This window comes from Cetorhinus maximus, chromosome 2 (genome assembly GCF_964194155.1).
Source record: "Cetorhinus maximus chromosome 2, sCetMax3.hap1.1, whole genome shotgun sequence".
NCBI lineage: Eukaryota > Metazoa > Chordata > Chondrichthyes > Lamniformes > Cetorhinidae > Cetorhinus > Cetorhinus maximus.
The window spans coordinates 182,397,065-182,423,595 of record NC_135880.1 but is presented as its reverse complement, the minus strand read 5'-3'; the positions used below and the strand labels follow the sequence as shown (position 1 = coordinate 182,423,595).

At 39.0% G+C, this 26,531-nt stretch overlaps 1 protein-coding gene across 4 annotated transcripts in view; it reads right to left on the bottom strand.

Annotated features, from left to right (window-relative positions):
• ccdc171 (coiled-coil domain containing 171) overlaps nt 1-26,531 on the bottom strand; it is a 226,036-nt gene that overhangs the window by 9,870 nt on the left and 189,635 nt on the right. For 3 of the 4 annotated variants that reach the window (XM_078530317.1, XM_078530309.1, XM_078530328.1), the window contains one exon: nt 23,223-23,375. In XM_078530317.1, coding sequence (XP_078386443.1) covers nt 23,223-23,375 — 153 coding nt within the window. Of the gene's footprint in view, nt 1-22,751; nt 23,376-26,531 lie in introns of all 4 variants that reach the window. The other variant, XR_013573484.1, reaches the window with a different exon arrangement.

Below are 26,531 nucleotides of genomic sequence, written 5' to 3'. Positions count from 1 at the left end.
CTGCCTCCACCGCCATATGAGGCAGAGAGCTCTGAAGTCACACAACACTCCGAGAGAAAAAATTCTCGTCATTTCTGTCCTAAAAGGGGAGCCTCTAATTTTAAAACAGGGCCCCCTAGTTCTGGACTCACCCACCAAAGGAAATATCCTTTTCACGTCCACCTTGTCAATACCGTTCAGGATCTTATATACTTCAACCAAGTCATCCTTCAGTCTTCTAAACTCCAGTGGAAACCAGCCCAGTCTGTCCAACCTTTCCTCATAAGGCAACCCACTCACTCCAAGTGTCCAAGTATCAATCTAGTAAACCTCCTCTGAACTGCCTCCTATGCATTTACATCCTTCCTTAAATAAGGAGACCAAAACTGCAAACAATATTCAAGATGTGGTCTCACCACTGCCCCGTATAACTAACGCAAAACATGCTTACTTCTACTTTCGTAATAAAGGATAGCATTCCATTAGCCTTCTTAATTACTTGCTGTACCTGTACACTACCTTTTAGTGACTCTCGCACTAGAATACCTAGATCTCTCTGCACCTTGGGATTCTGCAGCCGTACTCTGCTTTGGTGTTCTTCCTGCAAAAGTGAACAACTTCACATTTTGCTACATTATACTCCATCTGCCAGATTTTTGCCCACTCTCTCTGCCCATCCATATCTGTCTTCAACCTCCTTATATCCTCTTCACAACATACCTTCCTAACCAACTTTGTGTCATCTGCAAAATTAGCTCCATGCCTTCACTCCCCTCATCTAAGTCATTGATATAAATGGTAAAAAGTTAGGGCACCAGCACAGGCCCCTGTGGGATGTCACTTGTCACATCCTGATAATTAGACAAAGACTTAATTATGCATAAGATAAAGACAAAATACTGCGGAAGCTGGAAATCTGAAACAGAGCTCTGAAGTAGTCATATGGACTTGAAACATTAACTCTGTCTTTCTCTCCACAGATGCTGTCAGGCCTGCTGAATTTTTCCAGCATGTTTTGTTTTTGTTACTCATTTATGCATACTCTGTTTTTTGCCAGCCAGCCAATCTTCTATCCAGGCTAATATGTTACCCCCTACACCATAAGCCTCTAATGTGGCACTTTATCAAATGCCTTCTGGAAATCCAAGTACAGCATGCTTACAGGCTCCCCTTTATCCACAGCGTATGTTACTCCTTCAAAGAACTCCAATAAATTAGTTAAACATGATTACCTTGAGTTTCTCTAAGTGCCAAGCTGTAACCTCTTTAATGTTCGATTCTAACACCTTCCCCACAACAGTCGTCAATCTAACTGGCCTACAGTTTCCGGTTTTCTGTCTCCCTGCTTTCTTGAATAGAGGGGTTATATTTGCTACTTTTCAGTCTGATGGAACTTTCCCAAAATCTAGCAAATTTTGGAAAATTAACACCAGCGCATCAACTACCTCATTAGCCACTTCTTTTAACACCCTGGGATGAAGCCCAACAGGATCCGGACACTTGTCAGCCTGAAGCTCCATCAGTTTGCTCAGTACCGCTTCCCTAGTGATTGTAATTTCACCAAGTTCCCTTCTACCTCCTAATTTACAGCTATTACTGGAATGTTTTTATATCCTCTATGGTGAAGACAGAAGCAAAATATTTGTTCATTTCAAATGCCATTTCCATATGATCCACTATTAACTCCCCATTCTCAGTCTCTAGAGGACCAACACTCACTTTACTTACTCTTTTCCTTTTTAAATGTCTGTAGAAACTCTTGCTATCCATTTTTACATTTCCAGCTAAGTTCCTCTCCTCTCATACTCTAATTTCTTTCATAGGTTTCTCCTGATTAACTTTTTAGTCATTCTCTGCCATCCTTTATATTCTAACCAATTATCTGTCCTGCCACTCATCTTTGCATAGTTATATGCTTTTTCCTTCAGTTTGATGCTTTCCTTAACTTCTTTAGTTTACCACGGATAATGGGAACTCCCCTTAGAATTTTTCTTTAAAGTAGGAATATACTTATTCTGAGTATTCTGAAATATCCCCTTAAATGTCTGCTACTGCTTCTCTATTGATCCATCCCTTAGCCTAGTTTCCCAGTTCACTTCAGCTAGCTCAGCTTTCATGCCCACATAGTTACCCTTATTTAAGTTTAAAATACTAGTCTTAGACCCGCCCTTCTCCCTTTCAAACTGGATGTAAAATTCAATCACATTGTGGTTGCTGCTACCTCGTGGTGCCTTTACTCTGAGGGCATTAATTAATCCTGCCACATTACACAATACCAAGTCTAATATAACCTGCTCTCTGGCTGGTTCCAGAACATGTTGCTCTAAAATAAAACTCTGAAAACATTCTAAGAACTCATCCGGACTGTTACTGCCAATCTGATTTTTCCAGTTTATATGCAGATTAAAATCACGCATGATTATTGCCATCCCTTTATCACAAGCACCCAATATTATTTCTTGCATACTTTGTCCTACATTGTGATTACTGTTAGGGGGCCTGTAGACCACTCCCACTAGTGACTTCTTTCCCTTACTATTCCTCATGTCCACCTGAACCGATTCTATATCCTGATCTCCTGAACCAAGGTCATCGCTAACTATTGCACCAATGCCATCCTTGATTAACAGTGCTACCCCTCCACCTTTACCTAACTTCCTATTCTTCTTAAATGTCATATACCACTCAATATTCAGGACCCAATCCTTGTCATCCTGCAGTCACATCTCCATAATGGCTATCAGGTCATATTTATTTACTTCAATATGCGCTATCAATTCATTTGCTTTGTTATGAATGCTGTGTGCATGCAGATACAGAGCCTTTAGTTTTATCTTTTTGTTATCTTTGCAACATCTAGTCTTGACTATCCGTGTATTATTAGGTTTTATCTCTCTGTTCCCTTCATGCTATTCTAGGACCTCATTTCCCATATTACTATTATGGCCTCCTGCCTTGAATCTACTCCTTGATTTGCCACATCTAATTAAGCTTCATCCGTCACCCCCCTTGTTTAGTTTAAAGCCCTCTCTACTTCCCTAGTTATGTGATTCACAAGAACACTCATCCCAGCATGATTCAGGTGTAGGCCATCCCAATAGCACAGCCCCTAGCTTCCCCAGTACTGGTGCCAATGCCCCACAAACCAGAACCCACTTCTCCCACACCAGTCTTTGAGCCACGCATTCATCTCTCTAATCTTATTTGTCCTATGCCAATTTGCACATGGCTCAGGTAATAATCCAGAGATTATTACCTTTGAGGTTCTGCTTCTTAATTTGGTTCCTAGCTTCTCATACTGACTAAGCAGAACCTCTCTCCTTGTCCTGCCTGTGGCATTGGTACCTACAAGGACCATGATGACTGGATCCTCCCTCTCCCACTGCAAGTTCCTCTCCAGCCCTGAGCAGATGTCCCGAATTCTGGCATCAGGCGTGCAACACAGCCTTCTGGACTCTCGCTCTTTGCTGTAGAGAACTGTGTCAATCCCCCTCATTATACTGTCCCCTACTACCACTACATTCCTGTTTGCTCCCCCCACTTGAGTGGCTTCTTGTACCACAGTGCCATGGCCAGCCAGCTCATCCACCTTGCAGACTTCACTTTCATCCACACAGATTGTGAACAGCTCAAACCTGTTTGACAATTGCAAAGTGTGAGGCCCCACCACTGCTGTCTACTTGGTCTCATTACCTGCCTCATGCATCCTCCTGTTCCTCACTGCTGACCAAAACAGCCGACCCTATTCTAAAAGACGTGACCACCTTCTGGAACAAAGCGTCCAGATATTTCTCCCCTTCCCTTCTGCTGTGCAGTGTCTGCAGTTTGGCTTCCAGGTCAATATCCTGATCCAGAATTCCTCAAGCTGCTTACACTTCCTGCAGACGTGTTTGTCGTGAATTGCCTTAGAGTCCAAAAGCCTCCACATTCCACAGCTGCAACGTAACACCTGTCCTGCCATTGTTACTTATGTTATTCAGTTAACTTAATTTAATTGCTCACTTAATTAACCTAGAATAATTCCTATATATACTACATCTTTCTTCTGTGCTCTGAATTCCCACGTGAGCCTAATCTGCTGCTCACTTAGTCTCCGTCTCACTCTGACATAGTCACTTGTCTCCTTGGGTGCCCCTTACTTAATTTTCACCTCTAGATGTTTCGCCACCCTGTTTTTCTGGCTTTTGAGGGGGGGAACTCCAACTTTAAGTGCCTCGCTACACCTTTTAATTCTTCCAAGGACAGTGCCCTTAACTTCTCACCAGTTATCTCATTCTGTTCTATGGAAGCATTGACATCAAATGTGGACACCTTAGCACTTTGGTATCAGAGACCCAAGAAAACTTTTGCAGATTTTAAATTGCTTTTGAAGAACAATATATTCTCCTCACTCCAATTCTCCCGTCAGTCTGTGGGAACAATTCTGGACATGGTGCCAGGTGTGAATTTCCTTAAATTCTCCCACTACACCACTGTAACTGTAGTATAAAGGGATTTCTGCCAAACTTCCACCAAAGCTCCACTGCTGCAGCAGGAAAAGCTCTGAGCAAATGCACTGCAGCTTCAGGTTCCACGTTTAATACAGAAATGTTACAAAATGTGTTTTTTAAATAACGTTTCTGAATGGCTACCCTAAACTAGATTTGTTCTGGCTTAGGCCAATGAATAAAACAGCATCATTAGCAACAGTTAAAAGGAAAATACTCAGTTTTAACCTGCACTAAAGCATTTAAAAATGGATTTAGAGCTCCTGATTGTGAAAAATGAAACATCCCACAACAGGAGACATCGAGGTAAAATGCTGGGAGGCATTATTTGGAATAAGAAAGCAATGTTTCTCCATCTGTAGGGAAGGAATTTTCCAAGGAGCATAATTTCTATGAACTTTATAGGGAGGCATTCAGAACACATTACCTTTTCACAGCAAATTTGTGTTCAGACCACTGTATCTGGGCAGACTGCCTTCAGTATAACTGAAAATACTTTACTACAAGATTAATAAATAAAAAGGGTTTTAATTATGTTTTCAGTATTATCTCTTTACATCTGTAAAATTATACCAAAATCTCTTTACAAGTTTGTGTCTCCTTACCGAAAGAATTATCTTCATTCCATTTGTAAGAGTTCAATACTTATTAGATTACAAAAATATTCCCTGGTCCTTTTCCAAGCAGTACAATTCAGTCTCTACAGAAACATTTACTGTGGGCTCTGGAAAAATAAGTTCCAAGACTTTCCTCCCACTATCCTAAATGAAAGATGGTAAGCTGAACAAAGGAAGTACAAACTTAAGAGAACATTTTCTGATCTCCATATGTTGCTACAGATACACTACTACACATTTTTAGCCCTTCTGGCATGATTTTCCATTATGACAAGATCGATGAGCTTGAAGTTGACATTATTATGTGTACTGAAAATTTGCCAGATTTCAAGTAGGGAAAAGAGTTTCCCAAGTAAATACAAGAGCAAATAATTCAAAAAACAAGTCACTTCTACATATGCCTTTAGACTTGTTTCTTGAATTGATTTAAATGGGACAACCATTTTAAATAATCCTGTTCCCCCTTACAATGGCACTAAAGTTAAAAAGTTCTTAAAAACTTTGCTTTCCTTCGTTGAACACATTTTCAAATTGTACTTTTTGTTAAAACATTCTTTTTCACATCAAGTAAAAGGAAAGGAGAAATTGGACCACTCACCATCACTGAAAAGGCATTCTGTGCATCAGTGAAAGGGTTGATTACATGCACATCCTAGCTCGAGATAACTGTTGTCAGTTTTATTTTGATTTAGCTTGTCTTTGAGACAGTTTTGCGCAGGTACCTTCTGTTTAAAAGCACATTATTGCATACAGTAATGAAATGCGTGCTTTGTACATTCGCAGTAGGCTGGAGTTTCTACAGGACTGTATTACAAGTCAGGCTTATCTATTCACTCCACCATGATAAATCCACACAGATGTTTAAACCTAAATCATTTGATGATTCAACCCAGCAGAATTCTTTATAATCATATATGCAATGTGATCCATTCTGCCCCTCTGGGATTGTGACATGGTAAGTGGAGAGACCATAACGATTTCTACAGACTGTACTGTCTACATTTGCAGGCAGTAATTATTCAGATCAGCCATCCCTTCTTTCCGCAAGTATTTCCATTGTCAGACACAACAATGTTTCTGAATACCAGTTAACAATTCCAATCATGTCAAACTGAGCAATAGATGATTAAGATTTCACTTTAAATTTTTTCAATACTAATTGCTGAACCAGATTCTTCACTAGGAACAAGATTGAAAACAAGTTTCAAAATTTAGTTTGCACAATGACACAATGCCAGAACCTTTGGTTCAGTCTCTCTGGTTCTGAGCATTTTCACCACTTTTTGAATTCTAAGAAGTTAAAATAAAGCCGAGAGCCACAAATTGCAAACTTCAAATAAAATTAAAAGTTAATTGGTGGAACTTACCTTGAAATGGTAAACATCCCTATAATATTTCAAATCCTAAAATTCTGAAGCTATTTTTGCATCTTTTCTATAATGACTGACATACTTATGATACCTATCAGTCATTTTGAACATTTGAATTGTCTGCTGGTCCTACACCCCTTTCTTTTTTTACCAGAATTGGTGCAAATATAGGTTCTTGCCCTGTGTAATTCTTTAAGGTGGACAGCTCTGACCATGGATTTAAAAACCAATGATTGCAGCTTTTATCTACAGAATGATAAAAACATCCCAAGTTGTGAATTACTAAATGATAAAGAATTATAGTATTAGATATTTTAAAATGTTATTCTATAGAGTCACCTGTAAACTGTAATATTTAAACTATATGAATTTAAGATTGATTTGTTTTATCGGAGTTCAGCTGATTTTAATCATAAATTGTGGTATCTGACTAATCACTATAATCAACTTTGTGATACATTACAGCAAGAAATTATGTTACTCCAATTAGTCTAAATAAAAGTATTATGTCATTAAACAACATTCTCATGTCAACTGATTCTTGCTACTACTTGGTGGTCTATTTACACAAATTAAAAACGAACAATCCTTTGAAATAAAAATCAAAAATACAACAGAGTTTTGCAACAGGAATAATAGCAATTATTTTAATAGTGGATTACAAAAATGAAACCATACAAAAAACACAAAAAAGATAGAACATTTTGTTTTCCTTCTCTAATATATTAAATTTTGTAACTTTGATCATAGATTCAACAACAAAAATCTGATATTTGTAAAAATTCCTGAGGTCACTTTCTTATGAACAGTTTTTTTAAAGTTTGTAAATAAATGACTTAAGTTTTCAATGTGATTCTGTAAAAAATATATGCATGAACTAATTCAGGTCATGTGATCTAATTCAATAATAATTATTCGAAAAATGCTGTACCTCATTCCTCGTCATAAAACAAAATGCATTGCTACAAATAAAAGCTACCAGATACCAAGTTTTGTTTATTTGTTAAGTGACCAAAAAGATCATGATACCGAACAGAATATTTTCCACTTGCAGCAAGGCACATAATCAAGTATCCCCAGGTCAGATATGAAAATTAATACTAATGATTCCCTTTATATTATCCTAAACAGAAACTAAACCAGGCTCCTAAAATATTCACTAAACACACCACTCTAAATTTTCCAATTTCAAATTACCTAGTGGAAACATTAAAATGGGAGCATAGTTAAGGTATGTTTGTGCCAGGGGCACAAGTTATTTAGAAATTGATACTGAAACTCCCTCAAGAGCCATTAATAACCATCACAAGAGATTTTGGGGGAGAAATTGGTCCTCGACATTGGCGTGAAATCTGGCAATATTCCATTTTACATTACACCCAAACTTCGTTCCCATTGGTTCAATGTAAAATGGACTGCCAATTCTTTATTGCCCATGTTCATTCTACTGGCGAGAACCAATTTCACCCATCTGGCTGAACAGGAGTTGCTCCCAAGCAAATCTCATGCAGGCACATGAGACAGAAATCTCTTTTAGTGTTTCCACAACAGGAAAGGCTTCATTACAATTGGGCAAATAGTTTTATTTTTGGATTTACAAAATAAATTCAAATTCATTATAAAATACGTTAAGACACGTTCAATGATATTTGACTGTAGACTAATGCAAGCATATAACAGTAAGAATGAGCCAAATGACAAATTGAAATTAAAGATGTTTTTAAAATCACATTTAGGGAAGGTGAATCTTTGTACTGTAGTAAGCTGCAGTACAGTTTAGCTCTTAGTATTAATTTGTAAAACAGAAATTCCCTTCACATTATTAGCCTTGGTGAAATACTGACTTAGCATGTTTCTTCCCAGGTCATTAAAATGTTATTAGATTTGTAAATCTTTTAAAAAGTCCTTTTCATGTAGATTTTTAATATTCTGCTTTTTTATAGCTTGTAGCTATCTCCAATTCACTGAACTACAAAATTCAAACAATCTTTTTAAAGCTCCATGCCTTATTATTTTAGGTAGTGTATTATGAGTTGAGAGAAATTTCCTCTATTTTAAAATATAAATCAACACAAATGCATATATTTACATAGTTTTCTCATTCAGTGGAATTCAACTCTGATTCCATTTGATATCATAAATCTCTGTCACAAATTTGCATTTCTTACATCCCAATCTTTTTATTTAATGGGGAATTTTGTAAAATTAAAATTATTAGTCAAATATTTAATTTAATTAAAGGAAATGGTTGAATGTAACTATTTATCTTGCATAATAGAGCATTGGGCTGTTTCAAGTAGGAAACAATACTTCCCTATTTGGTCCTGTTTTATTCTTAATTGTGTGCATTTTCTTTCAATGAAATATTTTAATTACTGAATATGTTTGTGAAAAATTAATTTATTTTTAAAAGTATACATCATTAGGAATTGGTAATTATAATATCCATAGATTGGGGTCCAGTCGATCAGTCTAAAGAGTTGAATGGGTAATGCAAATTTTGTTACATAAGCCCACAATTTGTTGAGTATGTTCAATCTTTTTGATCTAACTCAATTATCTTGTTACTTAATGTAGCTTAATTCTCCTCATCATCCTGCCTGTTTAAAATTTCAAAGTGCACCCTACACATGCAAAATGATACCAATGAAGATTGCTGTGTAAACCAAAGTGGTCTTTAAGACCAAACCTAAAGGCAGAATTGTGCAATTAAATAATTCAGTCACAGGGATATAGTTAACTCCATCCCATTATGAATGGCAGTACAATAATGTACAGTGTAGAGACAGTGTTGAGAATTTATTCATAGATTGCACCATTTCAAGAATTGATAGCTGATTTTCAAGTTTTAAAAAGTACAAGTGTGGAGAAATTGTTTACTTTTCATACAGAACCATATCCATATTCTACTGAATAACATGTGATCTTATACCTCTGATATACGGAACATTGAAATGCTTTGTCCAATCATTTGAATGCAGGAACTTCGAAGAAAAGAAATAAGAGTAACAATAGTTGACATATACAGCGTGAAAGCTGAGGTGTCTGCATGCAATAAAGCTAGATTCTGACACATCAGCTCTCTAACAGTGCTGTAGTCCACATGAACTTTGTGACAGGCCTCTGTCTCCTCAGCCACACTTGACTGGCTCTTACTGACACTCAACTGTCAGCTAGCAACCCTTTACCATGGCCCTAACATGCTCTACAGCTTCACCCAATTAACTCGCTTTCACATGACATTGCAGCAAAGAGCTTCATAATAGGTGGTCAAGGTGCAAGGCGCCTGTCTGGCCTCTGACTGTTCACGCAAAGCAAGAAGTTTAACTACCTGACTTCTGCTTACTAGTGACGAATAGAAAAGTATAGGCTATATACAAATCACTTCCCTTTTGTCCTCAAAGTCCAAGGCATCAGATTACACTCTTATCTAATACAGTACAATACCTAATAATAAAACTGTCAAGTAAATCACATTATAATCAAGCCACATTTAAAATGTTTTAGGCAAACATTGTAAATATTTAGGGAAAACAAATTCATAGGAGTTCCAGATTATATTTCATGCCGTCAAGGAACAAGGGATTGATCACCTTAACCCTTTCATTAAGCTGAGTGTTAATTCATAAGCAGTTAAATCTCTACTTCAAAATGATAATCAAGCATCTTCTCATCTCACTCTGGCAACCACCCACCTTGCATAGCTAGGATTTATGCTACAAAGTAGCCTTTAAACCTGCAAAATAACATTCACTGAATCCAGTGGGATATAAAGCTACTTGAAGCTTGCAAACATTCCATGGCAACAGCTCAACTGCACCTGTCTAACCAAACATCACTAAAACATCTGAAGGTCAGCTGTGGACTGAAGACAGAGTCTGGTCAAACCCAAACCAGCTATTTGATTTGGTTCTCTGAAGCCAAATTGTTGATGAGAAATCTGAGGCATTGGACTATCATGAAGAAAATATTCACGTAGTTACAATGTCAGAAAGGACAATGTCCTGCAGCATTTCCCTTTATCTCAAAATATTCTTCCCTTTGGTCCTGAAGCTGGCATGAGAGACTGGGTGCAGTTTCATGGACATTAGCAAACTCACCAAAGTATCCACTCTTCTTGGGTGACTTTAGATATCGAATATCAGTTGACTATTTGACAGCAACACACATGATACTGAAACATGTTCTTGTTAGCTCAGCTGATATTTACATATGTACACTTTCTAGTTGTGGTCCTTGGATAGTGATCAGACATAGAAACTCTCCCTAGATCAGCCTAGGCGACACTGAGGCTAACTATACTGTCCTACCATTATGAAGCTCAGGTTATCCAATTCAGCCTAGATCAATATCCAACCTTGGAAGTCCCATCTGTAGGACTCTACACCATATCAGGTTATGCATACATACAGAACTATTAGGGGATTTTTCTTTAAGGCACTAATATACATAAAAGAACATACTTTAGAATATACTGTCACTAAGAGCTAACCTTGAAACTCCTCTAACATTTTTGTAGTCAAAACATCAGTTACAGATTTAAATGCAGTTTGAAAGAGCTGGGCTGTGAAATTAAAGACGTGCAAAACTCTTCATTTTATGTAGAAAGATAACTGTATAGATATAAAATTTACTATATTATAACGTAATTTGTATTTTTAGTGTATTTTTGTGCTGATTAAGGGGAGGGATGTCAATGGTAACAAATGGACCATTTTTCCATTTTGGACATCCATTGCCAGAATTAAACACTCTCAGGTCCGGTGCATCACAAGTTAGATGAAGCTTAGAACGGTTTCTGCTTTCCCTGGCAACGTGGCTTAAACCCAAACTCAATTCAAAAGTTCCCATCTTTAAACAGTGCTGCTGTTTCAAGGTTAATTCGTAGTGACCAAGATGCTCTGGATTCAAGAAGCTTAAATCAACATTGTTTGCACAGCTGTAATTAAGTCGTTTAATCAGAAACACATTTGACAGGACAGGTTTTGGAAACCAGACGCTACAATAGCTTGTTGTCCAGAGAGCTGATAGTCACGCAAGCAGAATTGTCCAGGTAAATGTAAATGAGGTTAGGAAAATAGTTGGAATTAAGCAGTTCTCCCTTTCCATATGTTAATATTCCAGTGACAAGAACCAGCAGTCTCATTTCCTGCCCTTTTGCAGAGTCACCATTTCCCGTGACAGCTTTATACAGGGAGGTGGGGACGGGCCAAAGTCAATAGATGAGCTGGTCTGAACTGGCTGTGTGTGTGTGTGTGTGTTCCAGTTGTAAATTGTGCGAGTGACGAGTGATTATAACTAGCACAGGATGTAGACAACGATACCCAGAAATTTTATTAAAATAAAAGCCTTTTTCTTTCTTTTGGCAAATACACCACTTTTAAAGTAATGAACTACAACAGAACTTTTTGCAACCAGAAACCTTATTTTCTAAAAGCTTAAGATGATTATAGCTTGGAAACAAAATTTTCCAATTTCACCCTCTGAACATCTGAAATGGACTGCACTGCACTGACGTCCAAATTGCAGTAATTTCTAAATTGCAAGTATTTGTTTGCACCTTATTTTCTTGCAACACTAAAGCAATGGTACCCTAGTAAAGTTAGAGATACATGTGCCTTTATCCTCCCCCTCTTACTTTGATTGATACGCAGTTTATCAGACTGAGGCATTGTGCTCACAAAGATGGGATCGCTGTTTCTTTTGGGGGAAAAGAGGTTTTGTGACCTGCCTGGAACAGAGTGTCACTACTGCAGGTTTGGCAGGCAGCCCATCTCTTCCTCCAGCTTTCACAGGAATGCTCAGCTTGATTTAATCAAAAATGGGCAAGAGACCAAGCAAGAACACTGGGGCAGGTTCAACCCTGCGAATGCCACGGCACCAAGAATACAAGCAAATAAAGAGAAAAAAACACCATAGTGGAACAGAACCATGTTGTCACAATTTGAATACCTTTAAGATGGATTACAGAGAAATGCAGATAATAAAAACTTGTCCATTACTGAAGAGAATATTTCCTTCTCTGGTTAGTCCCCTACTGAGCTATTCAAGCTTTAAAACCTGCATTTAATTCTTGTTGACAAGTTCCTGAGGGAAAGTATTTGCATGTTGTCTACCTACATTCTGAGCTGCTGTGTTTGCTCAGGACATTGTTTCTATATTTGCAAGATATTTACAAATGGGCACATGCAACATCTACACCCTAGGGGCATTTACCCTAGTGGACTATCATCTACATATTATGCATTTAGTCAAAATAAAGACACCGAATGGTATTGGTCACTAGTATTAAACTCAGGAGTCAACATGGAAGTGAACATTGCATTTTCCATAAATTAATTTATTCAATTAGAAGTCCAGAGACACCCTCTCTTTTATTCCAAATTAGCATTTCATGGTAGTGAACAGCCTTCTGTGGGTTACAAATATAAAATATTGTCACCTGATAGAAAGTCATTTATTTCATAATACACTCTGGCTTCTTGTTAATTACAAGCAGCACCATATTGCTCAAGATTAACACAAATGCCATGTTAAGCTAACCCTGATGCAGGGACAACACAAGACGTCTTTGAAACCGTATATCTTAACCTCATTGCCTGCCAGTACAAGCCATGACCATGACCTATAGTACAGTGGAATCTGTATATTGTGGCCACCCATGGGACTAATGCAACTGACTGTAGTTCACAGATGGTCAATTTATTAAGCAACTCAGTTGCAGCAGTGAAAAGATTGAACTTTCTAGAATCTAGACACTTTAACACTGTAAAAATTTACTATTCTAGTTCTATGTTGGGCTATATGGAACTGAACTAATGATGATAAACTCTGGAATTCCGAATTCAACTCCAGTTCAATGATTACCACTCTTCTCAAATATTGCCCCTCCCTCCATTCAACAGGACACAGCAACACACAGAGAAATAACTCGTATCAGCGGCAACTTGGACCTCCCCATCTATAGAGACCTTCAAGACCCCCCCACCAACTCACCATAAGGCTCTATGAAACCCCCTTTGGACACGAATCAAACATCTCCAACTCCATAACACTGAAACCTGGAGGAAAGCTTGGACGGAAAACACCATCCCAAATAAACACATTGTTGAGATGTTAGGACGGAGACAACCAGGCTTCAGTCTCCCTTGAACAAGCCTCAATAGAATACAGACTGGCAAGGCCAATGAGGCCACCTGATGTACAAGTGACACCTCAAAACTTTGCCTAGCGGCGACAGTGGAAACCTTGACCGAACCATGGAGCACGGAGTAACATCTTGACCCCGACTCAATTTTGAGGGTGACATCCTGGAGTTACACTTGCTCTCCAGCAAGATATTGGACTGGTTAGGGGTCATGACATTAAAATTGTGATGACAGGTTCTGCTTCTCAAGTCATATGAAAGAAGAACCACTCCATGTGGTAGCAAGGTCCACATTCTATCCAGAAAATTGTAAAACCGATTTGTCTAATAACTTTTCAGAGGTAGGTTCAGTGGTTGGGGGAGGGGGGGGGTCCATGTGACCGGATGGGAAGGTGAAGGGTGGAAAACCTGCCAGCTGCCCGCCTCCCTCCAATTTATACCAGGGTGGGGAGGCTCGAAGGTGGCCTTCCTGGCCAGAGGTTAATTGAGGCCCATAAATGGCCACTTAAGGGCAACATCTCCTGTCACTGGTGTTTAGAGCTGCAGGGAAAACTCTGGCAGGTCGGCCTGGAGACGTGTAAGGGATGCCCGACAGAAGTCTAAATAAAATCTGAAAGCCCCGAGTGGGGGGGGGCGGGTTGAAGTGCCAATAGGAGAGGCAAAAGCTTGACTCAGCAGTAGGGTACAAACCTTTCATTTACTACTGAAAACTCCTGCTATCATACATACCAGGCTAGACTCTTGAAAGTGGGTCCTGGAGGGAAATATCGTGAATATCGTGGTACTGCTTTAGTCAACAGGATCAGTTCTTCTAATGCTCTGTACACACTTGCCGTTTGTGACCCCCTCTATCGCGAATTTGTTTACCCGCGTGAAATTGTTTGTACTCCCCATCACGGTTTGCAGCCCCAAATCCTTGCCCAGCCGTGATTTAACATCTAAAGCTTCTCATTTAAACATATGTTGGTCCCGAAATAAATAAAAGATTGAAGTTAGACACCACGTTGTCTTTCTCATGTAAAAAGTGCACACTGTGCACGTGCCATTTCGAACTGCATGTGGTTTGCAATGAGTTACAGAACACAGTATTTTTCAGTAGAGGTACACTGCAGCACTTTACCATAAATGAGTGAGTCAGGGCCAGGCAGAAAACATCCCAGGAAAGTGATGACACTTGAACAAAAAGTCACAATTTTAGATGGAATGAAAAATGGTGCAAGTGCTACCATGTTGGCCAGGGAATAATCTGTGAATGAATCCACAATCAGGTATTCGGCAGTCTGAAGGAAAAATAAAAGCCAGTGTTGAGTATTTCTGGTAGTTATACTGCCAGATTAACTTTGGTGAGCAGGAGAGATCTGCATTTAGAGGAAATGGAGAAGTTACTCAACATGTGGATAGAGCACCAGCATCGAAGGAGAACCCCAGTTAATGGTCCAATCATTCGAAACAAAGTACTTGAATTGTACCAGCACAAAGAGTATTAAAGAGGGTAGTGCTGGTGTCACCAGTGATTTTGAAGGTGGTACAGAGGGTGCCCAGAGGGTGATAGGAGTCTGGAACTTGCTGCCTGAAAGGGTGATAAAGGCAGAAACCCTCATAACATTTAAGTATTTACATGTGCACATGCGATGCAATGGCATGCAAGGCTATGGGCCTAGTGCTGGAAAATGGGAGTAGAATAGTTAGGTACTTGTTTGACCGGCGCAGACTCGATGGGCCAAAGAGCCTTTTTCTGTGCTGTAGACCTCTATGACTCTATGTGCCTCTTGTTCAACTTCCAAAGGATCCTCAGCCAGCACTGGATTGTTTGATCACTTTAAAAAGCGTTTCGGGCTGCATGATGTGAAGTTGGTGGGGGAGGCCACTTCAGCTGTCCAGGCAGCTGCAGGAGAGTTTCCCAAGGTACCGCAGGAATACATTGAGGACAGGGGCTACTAGGCAGTGCAGGTCTTCAACACAGACGAAACTGACTTGTTCTGGAAGATGCCGCTAAGTAGGACCTACAGTTCGAAAGAAGACAGTTCCTGGTTTTAAAGCAGCAAAGGACAGGCTGACACTTCTACTATGTGCCAATGTGGCTGGCTTTAAATTTAACCAATGCTGGTTTATAGGTCAGAAAACCCTCAAGCTTTTAAAGGGAAAAATAAATCTCATCTGCCAGTCTTTTGGAAGGCTAACAGCAATGCCTGGGTTACAGCAATCGTATTTGAAGACTGGTTTGCCAATTGCTTTCTGCCAGAGGTCAGGACTTAGCTGAGGGGAAAGAACCTGTTTTTCAACGTCCCACTAATCCTTGACAATGCACCTGGGCATTCACACCCTCTCGCAGAGAGCTATCCAGATGTTGACATTTTGTTTTTAACCCCCAAATATGACCTCACTTATCCAACCAATGGACCAGGGGGTCATTGCCTCATTCAAGGCTTAATACACGCAGAGAAGTTTCAGCCACATCCTTCATCTTCTGGAAACAGATCCGTCAACCACAGTGCATGATTGCTGGAAGGAATTCAACATCCTCATAGCAATAGGCATAATTAAAGACTCATGGGATGAAGTTAGAGCTTCAACCATAAATGCCTGCTGGAAAAAAGTTTGGCCTGAGGCTGTGAATGATTTCACAGGGTTCCCCAATGTAGATGCAGAAGTGGGCAGGATCGTCGAGTTGACAAAACAAGTTGGAGGAGAATGATTTGAAGACCTGATCACAAATGTCATGGATGAGTTGTTTCAATCTCATCAAGAGGGACTTTCATGGAAGAATTGGTTGAACTGGTGAGATTAAATTAAACCAAATGGGAGCAGAAAGAAGAGCCTAAAAAGGCTCAATTCACAACCAAGATGATGGCAGATCTCATAAGACCAGCTGAAGATGTAAAAAAACAGGCGACAGGGCATGGTACAAACATGGAACGAAACATTGCCTTTTGTAGACCAATTGACACTGCTATTGCTCCTCACTGAGAACTTTACAAAATTGAAAAATAAAGGGCAAAGCAGTCAACAATATCATTCTTTTCATCCATATCAATGTCTGCATCAGCAACATCACCCACTCCCTCTACCTCCGCTCTCAAGTACAGTACAGTAACATACTGTAATTTGCAATTTGTACTATATTGTAATTGACAAGTTTTACATTGTTGTTTTCCAGCATTGCCAAACAATTTCTGCAGTAAAATTGTCTTGAATTTACACAAAAAACATAGTTTTATTGCCTCTTTTCCTTTAAAAATGTCAAACTTTGGTGTGGTTTGAACCCATATAATTCACTCCCATCATAAAGTATGTTCGCCATTCGCTATTTCACCCATCGTGAGATTCCGCGAATGGCAGGACTTTACTGTACTGAATTCTGTATGCTGGTCAAGACTGGAAGAGGATTCAGACTGATGGGAGACCTGCAATAATCAAGGCCTTTAATGCCCAGTGAGAAGCTGACCTTTACTCTGTTCCTGAATGAAACTGTGAAAAGCACTGAAGACACCAAGTTTGGAGGTATATTTTAACACACTTTAGATTTCAGTGGCTGAGGTTTGAAGAATTGCAGCAAAAGGAAGACCACCTCACTACTCCAAATTCAAGATGAAATGTCCACTACTAAACACAGGCCTTCCTAACCAGTTGTGTCACTCTCTTTCATAAGATGAAAATTAATCTGCATGATGTGATTGCAATTTAACTGCAAATCAGAATGTATGTGTACTTTTGCTAAAATATTTCAGGTTTATTGCATTGCCTTTCATCCCATGGTTTTAATTGCCTCTAGGTTTGAAGAAAGTACATTTCGTTCTTATATGAACAATCAGATCGAAAAGCTACATTAGAATTCATTGTTGTCGTATATCTAACACTGACCGCAAAAGTAAACCAACATTGCGGCAACTCACGTAAAATTGCATCTGGGATTCACTGGCTCACATGACTAACCTGTTGCCTCCCCTCTAAATTTAGATCACAGATATATTAATTATCTAAAATTTTGTGTTATTCACTTATTTGATGCAAGGTTTACAGCGAATGAAACTTGGTTCTGAACAGTCTTTTATAGGAAAAATACCTGCAATAAATATCAAATTTTAACATCCTCTTCAGAACAGACTCAATAAAATTGGCCCATGACAATCAAACATTCCTTTGTGGACATCTCATCATTTTAGATTATTGTAACCCATTTTATTATTTCATTAACACAGCAGATTACTCACCTCTAATCTCAGGGTCCTTAGTTTTTCAGATTTACTCTAGGTACTGTGGTATGGTGCGCATATTTTAAGGAAAAGTGATTAGAAACTACTTCCCATCTACCATCTTAAAACCGTAATGATGATCTGTTGTTTTCCAAAATAACAACGAGAAACACAACGCTCTGCAAATTTCTATAAATAATTGGCTTGAGCGCTCGGAAAGTAGTGAGATAAAATTCATCCACTGTATTAGAGAACAATGAGACTATGTCAGAGATTATTATGCCAAAGGTTCAAATGCAAGAGAAGTATGAATCTTGTAGCATTTAGGATCACAGGGATAGTTTCAACCATTGGATTCAAGGCTTTTTGTGTGATTATCCAATCTAACTGAATGATGTTAACTGCTGCTCTTAGCCTGGGATTGTCTTTGCTGGCACAGATATCATAAAACAGTGATATTCTGGGAATGTTCCAACCGAGAACTCTCCAGGTTAAGTAGGATGTCTAGTTAAGTGAAGAACGCTACTGCTTGGAAGATAGCTGATCTTTTCAATGGTATGCTCCCATCATTTGGGGACATTTTGGCCTACATGATACACACTTATTCTGTGTACTTAAAGGAGTTGAACTCAGTCATAAGATTTTGCCCCTTTCTCTTCAGCGGAGGACATTGTTTGGTGTAAGTACTTGAACAGCTTCCATGCTTCTTTTCACTGGGTGCTGCTGCAGACTCTACAGGTCAGTAACTTGAGCATCTTTCATTGTGAAACTTACAAAGGACTTCTTACTCTTGAATTTTCTATGCTTAATTTTAAACTGAATTTCTGGGATTACCCAGGATCTCCAAGTAGGACCAACATAAATCTGCAGATCTTACCCAGGTTACGGAAAACACAGGTTTTTGATTTCATCTTAGAAATGTTAGTAAAATGGATGTGGCACAATGTTGTACAAGGTACTGACCGTGGTAAACAATACACAAAAGGTTTTACTCCTGGGGTTCATCAATTATACTTCCAAAATTAAATAAGTCAATCTCAAAATGTGCTTCAGTCAAAAGAAATCTTATCACCAGAGATGGAAGCTGGTCTAGGCGAGAATTGTTTCGCAATTCAGTAATGTTTAAGATGGTCACTTGAGGAGCACTATTTATAGGATGCGAGAGAAGGGGATCAGAGTTCTGACTAGGAAAAGGACCAATGCTCCTTGTGACATCATTTGCTAATATAGTGAACTCATCAAGGTATACAGAGGTTAATAAAGGCAGGATATTTGAATATCCTCAAAGGTATAACTGGTATTTTTACTTCAGATCAAATGTTGCAATCACGTTACTACAGGTGAGGAAGGTTATTTGTCCATCTTAGTTCATTTATAGATAAAGATCTTAAAGCTGCAGTATTCACTGAATCAGAGGTTTGCACCTTCACAGATTGACCTTAAAATTCTCATCCGCGTTTTCAAATCTCTCTATGGCCTCACCCATCTCAAACTGTATAACCACCTCTGGCCTATAATGTTCTAAGGTGCACTCCTCCAATTCTGGCCTCTTGCACATCCACAATTGTAATTGTTCCACCATTGGCAGCCGCGTCTTCAGCTACCTGGGCCCTAAGCTCTGGAATTCCTTCTCTAAACCATCTCACCTCTTGACCTTAAGATGCTCCTTAAAACCTAAGCACTATCCTATGATGTGGCTTGGTGTCAAATTTTGTTTGATAATGCTCCTGTGAAGCATATTGGTTCATTTTACTACATTAAAAGTGCTATATAAATCAAAGTTTCTGTTGCATTACACTATACAGGAGTTTACCTCACGTATTTATCACTCTGTGTGAAGAGCTTCCTGATGCCAAGCCTAAATTTGTTTTTCAGTAGTTTGAACCTCTGTCCTTTTGTAATATTTTCCCCTTTCTTTGATCATAAAATAGAATAAATTTGCAAAGGCCTATAGCTACAAACAGAAAGCTACTATGAAGCACAGCACAGCACAGCATATTTGAAAGTGCTGGATGCGAACAGCATGCTTAAAATTAATTTTCACACCATAAAATATTTATTGTTTGCAGACTAATAGTATGAAATAGAATTTTCAATACACCAAAATGTTGCATTGAAGCTGCCTCACAAGGCACAACTTTTACAAACATTCCTAATTCCCATTCAAATTCTAACAGCTGTTTTCCTTTTATCTGCATACCTCTGTAAAGTATACCCCAAGGAATTATTTTAGCAACCATACTGACACCAGTGAACTGAAGACCTAAACTAACCAATTAAATGGTCCTGTTTTTACAAGCAAGATGACAAAATCAGTGATTTCCTCCACCTAAAAATGCCATTTTGTAAGTCATTACATGCTTCACACCTTAATTTTAATCCAATTAATAATTAATCTGCAACAAATTCATTTCATTTTTATTTTGACTAATTTTAGGTCTAAAATGTATACCTTGTACTTATTTCTAGAATTGAATGTGGAAAATTGTCTGGTCAACAAAAAGCAGGACAAATCCAACCTGGCCAATTACCGCCCCATCAGTTTACTCTTGATCATCAGAAAAGTAATGGAAGGAGTCGGTGACAAGCAGCACTTCCTCAGCAATAACCTGCTCACTGACGCTCAGTTTGGGTTCCGTGAGGGCCACTCAGCTCCTGATCTCAATACAGCCTTAGTTCAAACATGGACAAAAGAGCTGAACTCAAGGTGAGGTGAGAGTGACTGCCCTTGACATCAAGGCAGCATTTGACCGAGTGTGGCATCAAGCAGCCCTAGCAAAACTGGAATAAATGGGAATCGGGGGAAAACTCTCTGCTGGTTGGAGTCATACCTAGCACAAAGGAAGATGGTCATGGTTGTTGAGGCCAATCATCTCAGCTCCAGGACATCACTGCAGGAATTCCTCAGGGTAGTGTCCTCAGCCCAGCCATCTTCAGCTGCTTCACGAATGACCTTCCCTCTATTATAAGGTCAGAAGTGGGGATGTTCGTTGATAATTGGCACATCGTTCAGCACCATTCGCGATTCCTCAGATGCTGAGGCAGTCCATGTCCAAATGCAGCCAGACCTGGACAATGTCCAGGCTTGGGCTGATAAGTGGAAAGTAACATTCGCACAACCTAAGTGCCGGGCAATGAACATCTCCAACAAGAGAATCTAACCATCTCCCCTTGACATGCAATGGCATTACCATCGGTGAATCCCCCACCATCAACATCCATTACCATTGATCAGAAACTGAACTGGACCAGCCATACAAATACTGTGGCTACAAGAGCAGGTTAGAGGCTGGGAATTCTGCAGTGAGAAACTCAAAATCCTGGAACTCCCTTCCTAACAGCACTGTGGGTATACCTACACCACATGGGCTGCAGCAGTTCAAGTAGATGGTTTACCACCATCATTTCAAGGGCAATTAACGGCAGGCAATAAATGTTGGTCTAGCGAGTGGCACCAACATTCTGTGAAAAAATGAATTTTAAAAATGCATTGCCCAGATTTTGCAGTGGTCATGATGTTGAAACTCTGTTCGGCATCATTGCCGAAAGAAAACTGCAAGTAATTCTAGAGTCTACACTTGCAGAATAATGTGGAAATCTAGATGTTGCTGTCAATTATGTTACTTTTCTCCAGAAGATGAGCTATTGAGGCACCCCTAGACTGTAGTTAATGGAAATCAATTGAATTGATGAGAACTTACTCTACCGCTGTCAGTTTCGCTATAAAAACTCTTTAAAAAGTTACACCTTATTGAATGAGGTGGGTGGAATGGGTTTTTAATGTCATACCTCACTGGCCCTGAAAAGTTAGTTTTATATTTGTGAAATGTTAATTTTTTCCATAATGATAAAAGATTCCACATTTTTTTTTACAAAAAGTTAAACCTTTACGCTTTTTCAAATGTTTATCTATCTTTATTTTGGTTTTTACTGTGTTAACTCAATCATAATCATTTAACTCAAACTTTCAGATAACAAATTAAAAAGTGAAGGGTATTAGCTTCGTGGTTTGCAGTGTGTGAATACTTCAAGAAGACTGGCTGCGTGATATCATCACTGCTTCTGCACGCCTGGAGATCTCCTTGGCCTGGCGGCAGGTTCAAACTGTTGTTGGAAAAAAAGTGAAATCCACACTGCAGAGTTTGCTAGATCTCTGTGGGCAGCTTTCTTCACAGGTTGGTGGTGAGTATCATTGCTTTATCGCCGAGTGCAAAAATTGGGCCAATGTCTATCCATCAGATGAAAATTGCCATGGTTTGTCCTGGGCTGGTTAGGTTGGCATTAGCAACAACCAATAGACTCTCACTTCATGCTGCGGTCAAAATCGCATTCTTGTTGACCCAGAGGCAGAAATTTAAATGCTCCAATTACACTATCTTTGAAGTGGAAGGCCATCTTAACAGCAGACTAATATATTGTTCCACTAACAGTATAAAAAAAAAGCCCAGCAGCAGGCCAATTGCGAGCCATGTCACGAGAGATCTGCTAATTTAATATGACTTCTTGGCCTTTTGCATTTAAATGAGATATACAATAAAAGTTTCACAACTGTTGAATACATTGTAGCAGGGTCTGAAGAGATTTTCCTAGCATTTTAAAAATAGGCCCAGATTACAAACAGGGCCACAAATAAAAAAGGCAATATGTCTGGTAACGGCAGATGGTAGACAGTTGTCAAGCTTTCCATCTGATCTGTAAACTACAGCCTAGAAATTTAATTGTGGCCCTTTTCCAGCACACAGGATGGGGTGGAATGGTGAGGCCTGAGTCCCCCCCCCCCACCCCCACCCCCAATATTGGGTCTTAATTCCGTTGAACCTGCAAGCTGTGGAGATTGGCAGGCAGCTGGTCTATTCATGATCGAGCAGATGAGGGTAAACTAATCCTGCAGTGGATTCCTCAAACAAACATTAGGTGCAAAGGACTTAAGGTCTGTTTCGGGTGTAGGTACTACATACCTAACTTTTTTGGCTTTAACTAATATGGTGGTCGTTCCATTTCCGGCCCGTAATAAGAATGCGCTTCCTGTCTGCTGTGTTGAAAGATTAGAAGGCCATTTAGTATCCAGGAAACAGTAGCTGCATGACCGAATCTCATGCTGGCATATTTATTAACACGCTAACAGAACATTTAATTTTCTATGGAACATTTTTTTGACAAGCAAGTACACTGCAATGGAAAATGACCACTCATTTGTTTACAGTTTTGTAACAAACATGATGAATAGAAATCAATATTTGTTAACTTTTCATAGCAGATAAATTAGTGACAAGCCAAAACATATTTTGTTGTAGTATTTTTGTTGAAGGCCAAAGTGTCAGCTATATAAATACAAATATTTGCTTAGATTATGGAGCATTGTACATCTGCTGCTGCCAACTTAGGGGTGACCTACCTGTAAAGCATTATGTGTGAAAACAGACACTTACTGGAACTAAGCCATTATTTTCACGCAGGCATGCAGTCTGAAGTTCTGATTTGAGAGCTGCAATGTGTTTTTGATGTGAAGCGATTTCTGTTTCCAGAGCAGTAACCCTGGAGCTAGCCAGCTGGTAAATGTCCATGAAAGTCTGGGTTAAATTCTACCAAAACAGAACAAAAAAAAAACAAAGGTAATTATCAACAATGACTAAGCTTATACAGAAATATTTCAAAAGTATTTGATACAGCATATTTTTACTTTTTAATTGAAATGACAGGTTTGGAAAAACAATTCTACTGCTGCTCACAAGTATTAAACAACATCGCTTCGCTAATATCCTTCATATTGATTGTATCACAGCTTTTATAAGCAAAGCATTCTGTTTTTTGAGGTGTATGCTTATAGTGTACAACACATAATGTAGCATAAAGTGTAGAAATGTCAAGAGTCAAGATCCTGTAACCTTTTGACAGAGCAACTGTTGTAACCGACAACCTTATAATGAGGCTAAAGTGCATAGTCTATCCAAACATTTTAATATAGTGCTTTATCCTGTCTGTGAACCACATATCAAAACAATTTTTCCCAAAATCACTTATGAAGCTTAGTAAATTATTAGTTTTAAAGTGGCATACAGCTCTCAGAGAACAGTCTGACTGTACCACATCAGAAAAACAGGAAATAAAATTCTGTTTATGTGTATTATGAAGAACTGCTGTCCCAACTGTATACTATTGATCAGGCAAGATAATAAAGTTAACTGCAGAAGAGAGTCGAAATGGTACTGTAGTGCTGGTAACTTTATATCCACTCATTACTATAATACAGTTGGGATTAATGGAGTTCTTCATAACAGGTAAACTATATTTCGCTCTTCTAAGAATTGTTTTCCCTTTGGAACTTATCTGCTTCCCAAAGTGTAACAGTAAAAATTATTTTCCAAAGCTTGCTAAGTACAGAAGAGATTTTAACATACCTCCCGACTGTGCTAATTAGAGGTTACTCCATCTTTGGTGCTTCTGCAATTGAAATCATGTACTATCACCCGAGGTAAAATTAGCCCAGAAAGAAAGTGTATGTTGAAGAGCCACACAATCGGCACAATTTTGGTATATATAGCTTGAATAATTAAAAGGGAGAATATTTGTTCAACTTAAAGCTGGGAACACAAGCTGACATAATGATTATACCAGGGAACAGAAATTTCTTACAAGTGTGAAATGTTATTTTGCCCAACGTTAGTACAATATTTGTACATTACACCATGAAGGAAGAAAAATGAAGCACTGCATCCAATCATGGAACATTTGGTTGAAAGACAAAATGTATGAAGAAATTAATAAATAGCTTAAGTCCAAAAACAAATTATTTAAGAGTAATCGCTTTAAACAGTATTGCATTCAATGATCAGATAGATTATAAATGCATGCAATAGAAAGTCATGCTGGCCAAATGCAGATCTCACAGAATAAACTAAGCAAAGAGACCCTTCCATACCTGTTCCCCCCCACTATCTGCAGTAGCTACTCAAATGGTAACCACAACCTTCCATGGTTTGTTTCTCATTCAAGTCCATCTTCAACACTGTGACCACTCTGTTAACACTCAAGAAGCTCGACACTGTCCAGGACAAAGCAGCCCGCTTGATTGGCACCCCATCCACAAATGTTCACTCACTCCACCACCGACGCACAGTAGCAGCAGTGTGTACCATCTACAGGGTGCACTGCAGGAATTCACCAAGGCTCCTTCGACAGCACCTTCCAAACTCACAACCACTACCATCTAGAAGAACAAGCGCAGTAGATGCATGGGAACATTGCCACCTGGAAGTTCCCCTCCAAGCCACTCATCATCTGGACTTGGAAATATATCACTGTTCCTTCACTGTTGCTGGGTCAAAATCCTGGAACACCCTCCCTAACAGCAGTGTGGGTGTACCTACACCACATGGACTGCAGCGGTTCAAGAAGGCAGCTCACCACCACCTTCCCAAGGGCAGTGGGCAACAAATGATGGCCCAGCCAGTGAAGCCCACATCCCATGAATGAATAAAAAAAAACATACTGTGCAACAGTCTCAATTTATGATGGTTTCTCTAGAGCAAGTTAAGGCAACTTTGAAAGGGCTAAGCACTAAAAGTTCTGCTATAGCACCCCAATAAAAAAAAATCACAGTATCATAGAACAATGAAGCTCAGGAGACCATTTGACCCATTGTGACTATGCTACCCCTTTGGTAAAGCTATCTAAATAGTCCCTCTCCCCTGGCTTTTTCCCAGAGCCCTATCTTTTTTTCCCTTTCAAGTACTTACCCAATTCTCTGCTGAACGTTAATGAATCTTCTGCCACCACCCTTTCAGGCAGCGCATGCCAGACCATAACAACGGAGTAAAAATGTTCTCCTCATATAGCTCCTAGTTTTTTTGCCGATCAATTCTGCGTCCTCTGCTTACCAATCCTCTTGCCACTGGAAACAGTTTCTCCTTATGTATCCTGAGCTATCAAAATGCTTCATGATTTTGAACACATCGATTAAATTTCCCCTTAGCCTCTGTGCTCTAAGGTGAACGGCCGCAGTATCTATTTCTATTCTAATCAAACATTTTTGCAGCCTCAACAAGGTCTTGATATCTTTTCTAAAGAGTGGTGCCCAGAATTGAACGTAATACTCTAGCTAAGGCCTTACTAGTATTTTATAACATAACTCCCTTGCTTTTGTACTCTATTCAGAAAGCACAAAATTCCGCGTTTTTAAAAAAATCTGTCATGACCAGGTGGAGGAGGAGTGAACTGGCTTCCCTTCTATTCAACCTACTCAGTTGGTCACAACAAAGGTTTAAATATCTTTTTCACAAGGATATGCCTTTTCCAAATCCAAATGTATTTAACTATTTAAGCTGTGAGCAATAATGAGCCAATAAAACAAGGTTATCTTGAGTTAAAGAAAGAGCAAATTTATTTATCACTAAACCTGAGAAAAAAATAATAAAATTACAATGTTTCACACACACAAACACAAATCAGAAATAAGGGAGTCAAATAAAAAAAGTTAAAAGAATATATGGTTAAGTGTCCTTTGATTTTTCTGGAGGCATAGATTTTAAACGTTGCAGCTGATTTGGGTTAGCTGGTTTCGTGGATGTGGTGAGTTGTAGATGATGTTGCAATTATTATGAGATCTCGTAAAGTTGTCTTCTCGAACCAGGTATACACTTGTTCCAAAAGAGAGAGGGAGAGAAAGAGTTTTCAACCTGTCAGTTCTGTTGAAGTCTTTCCTGCAATCTCCAGCAGTGGCTGTGGACTAGCCTGGTCTG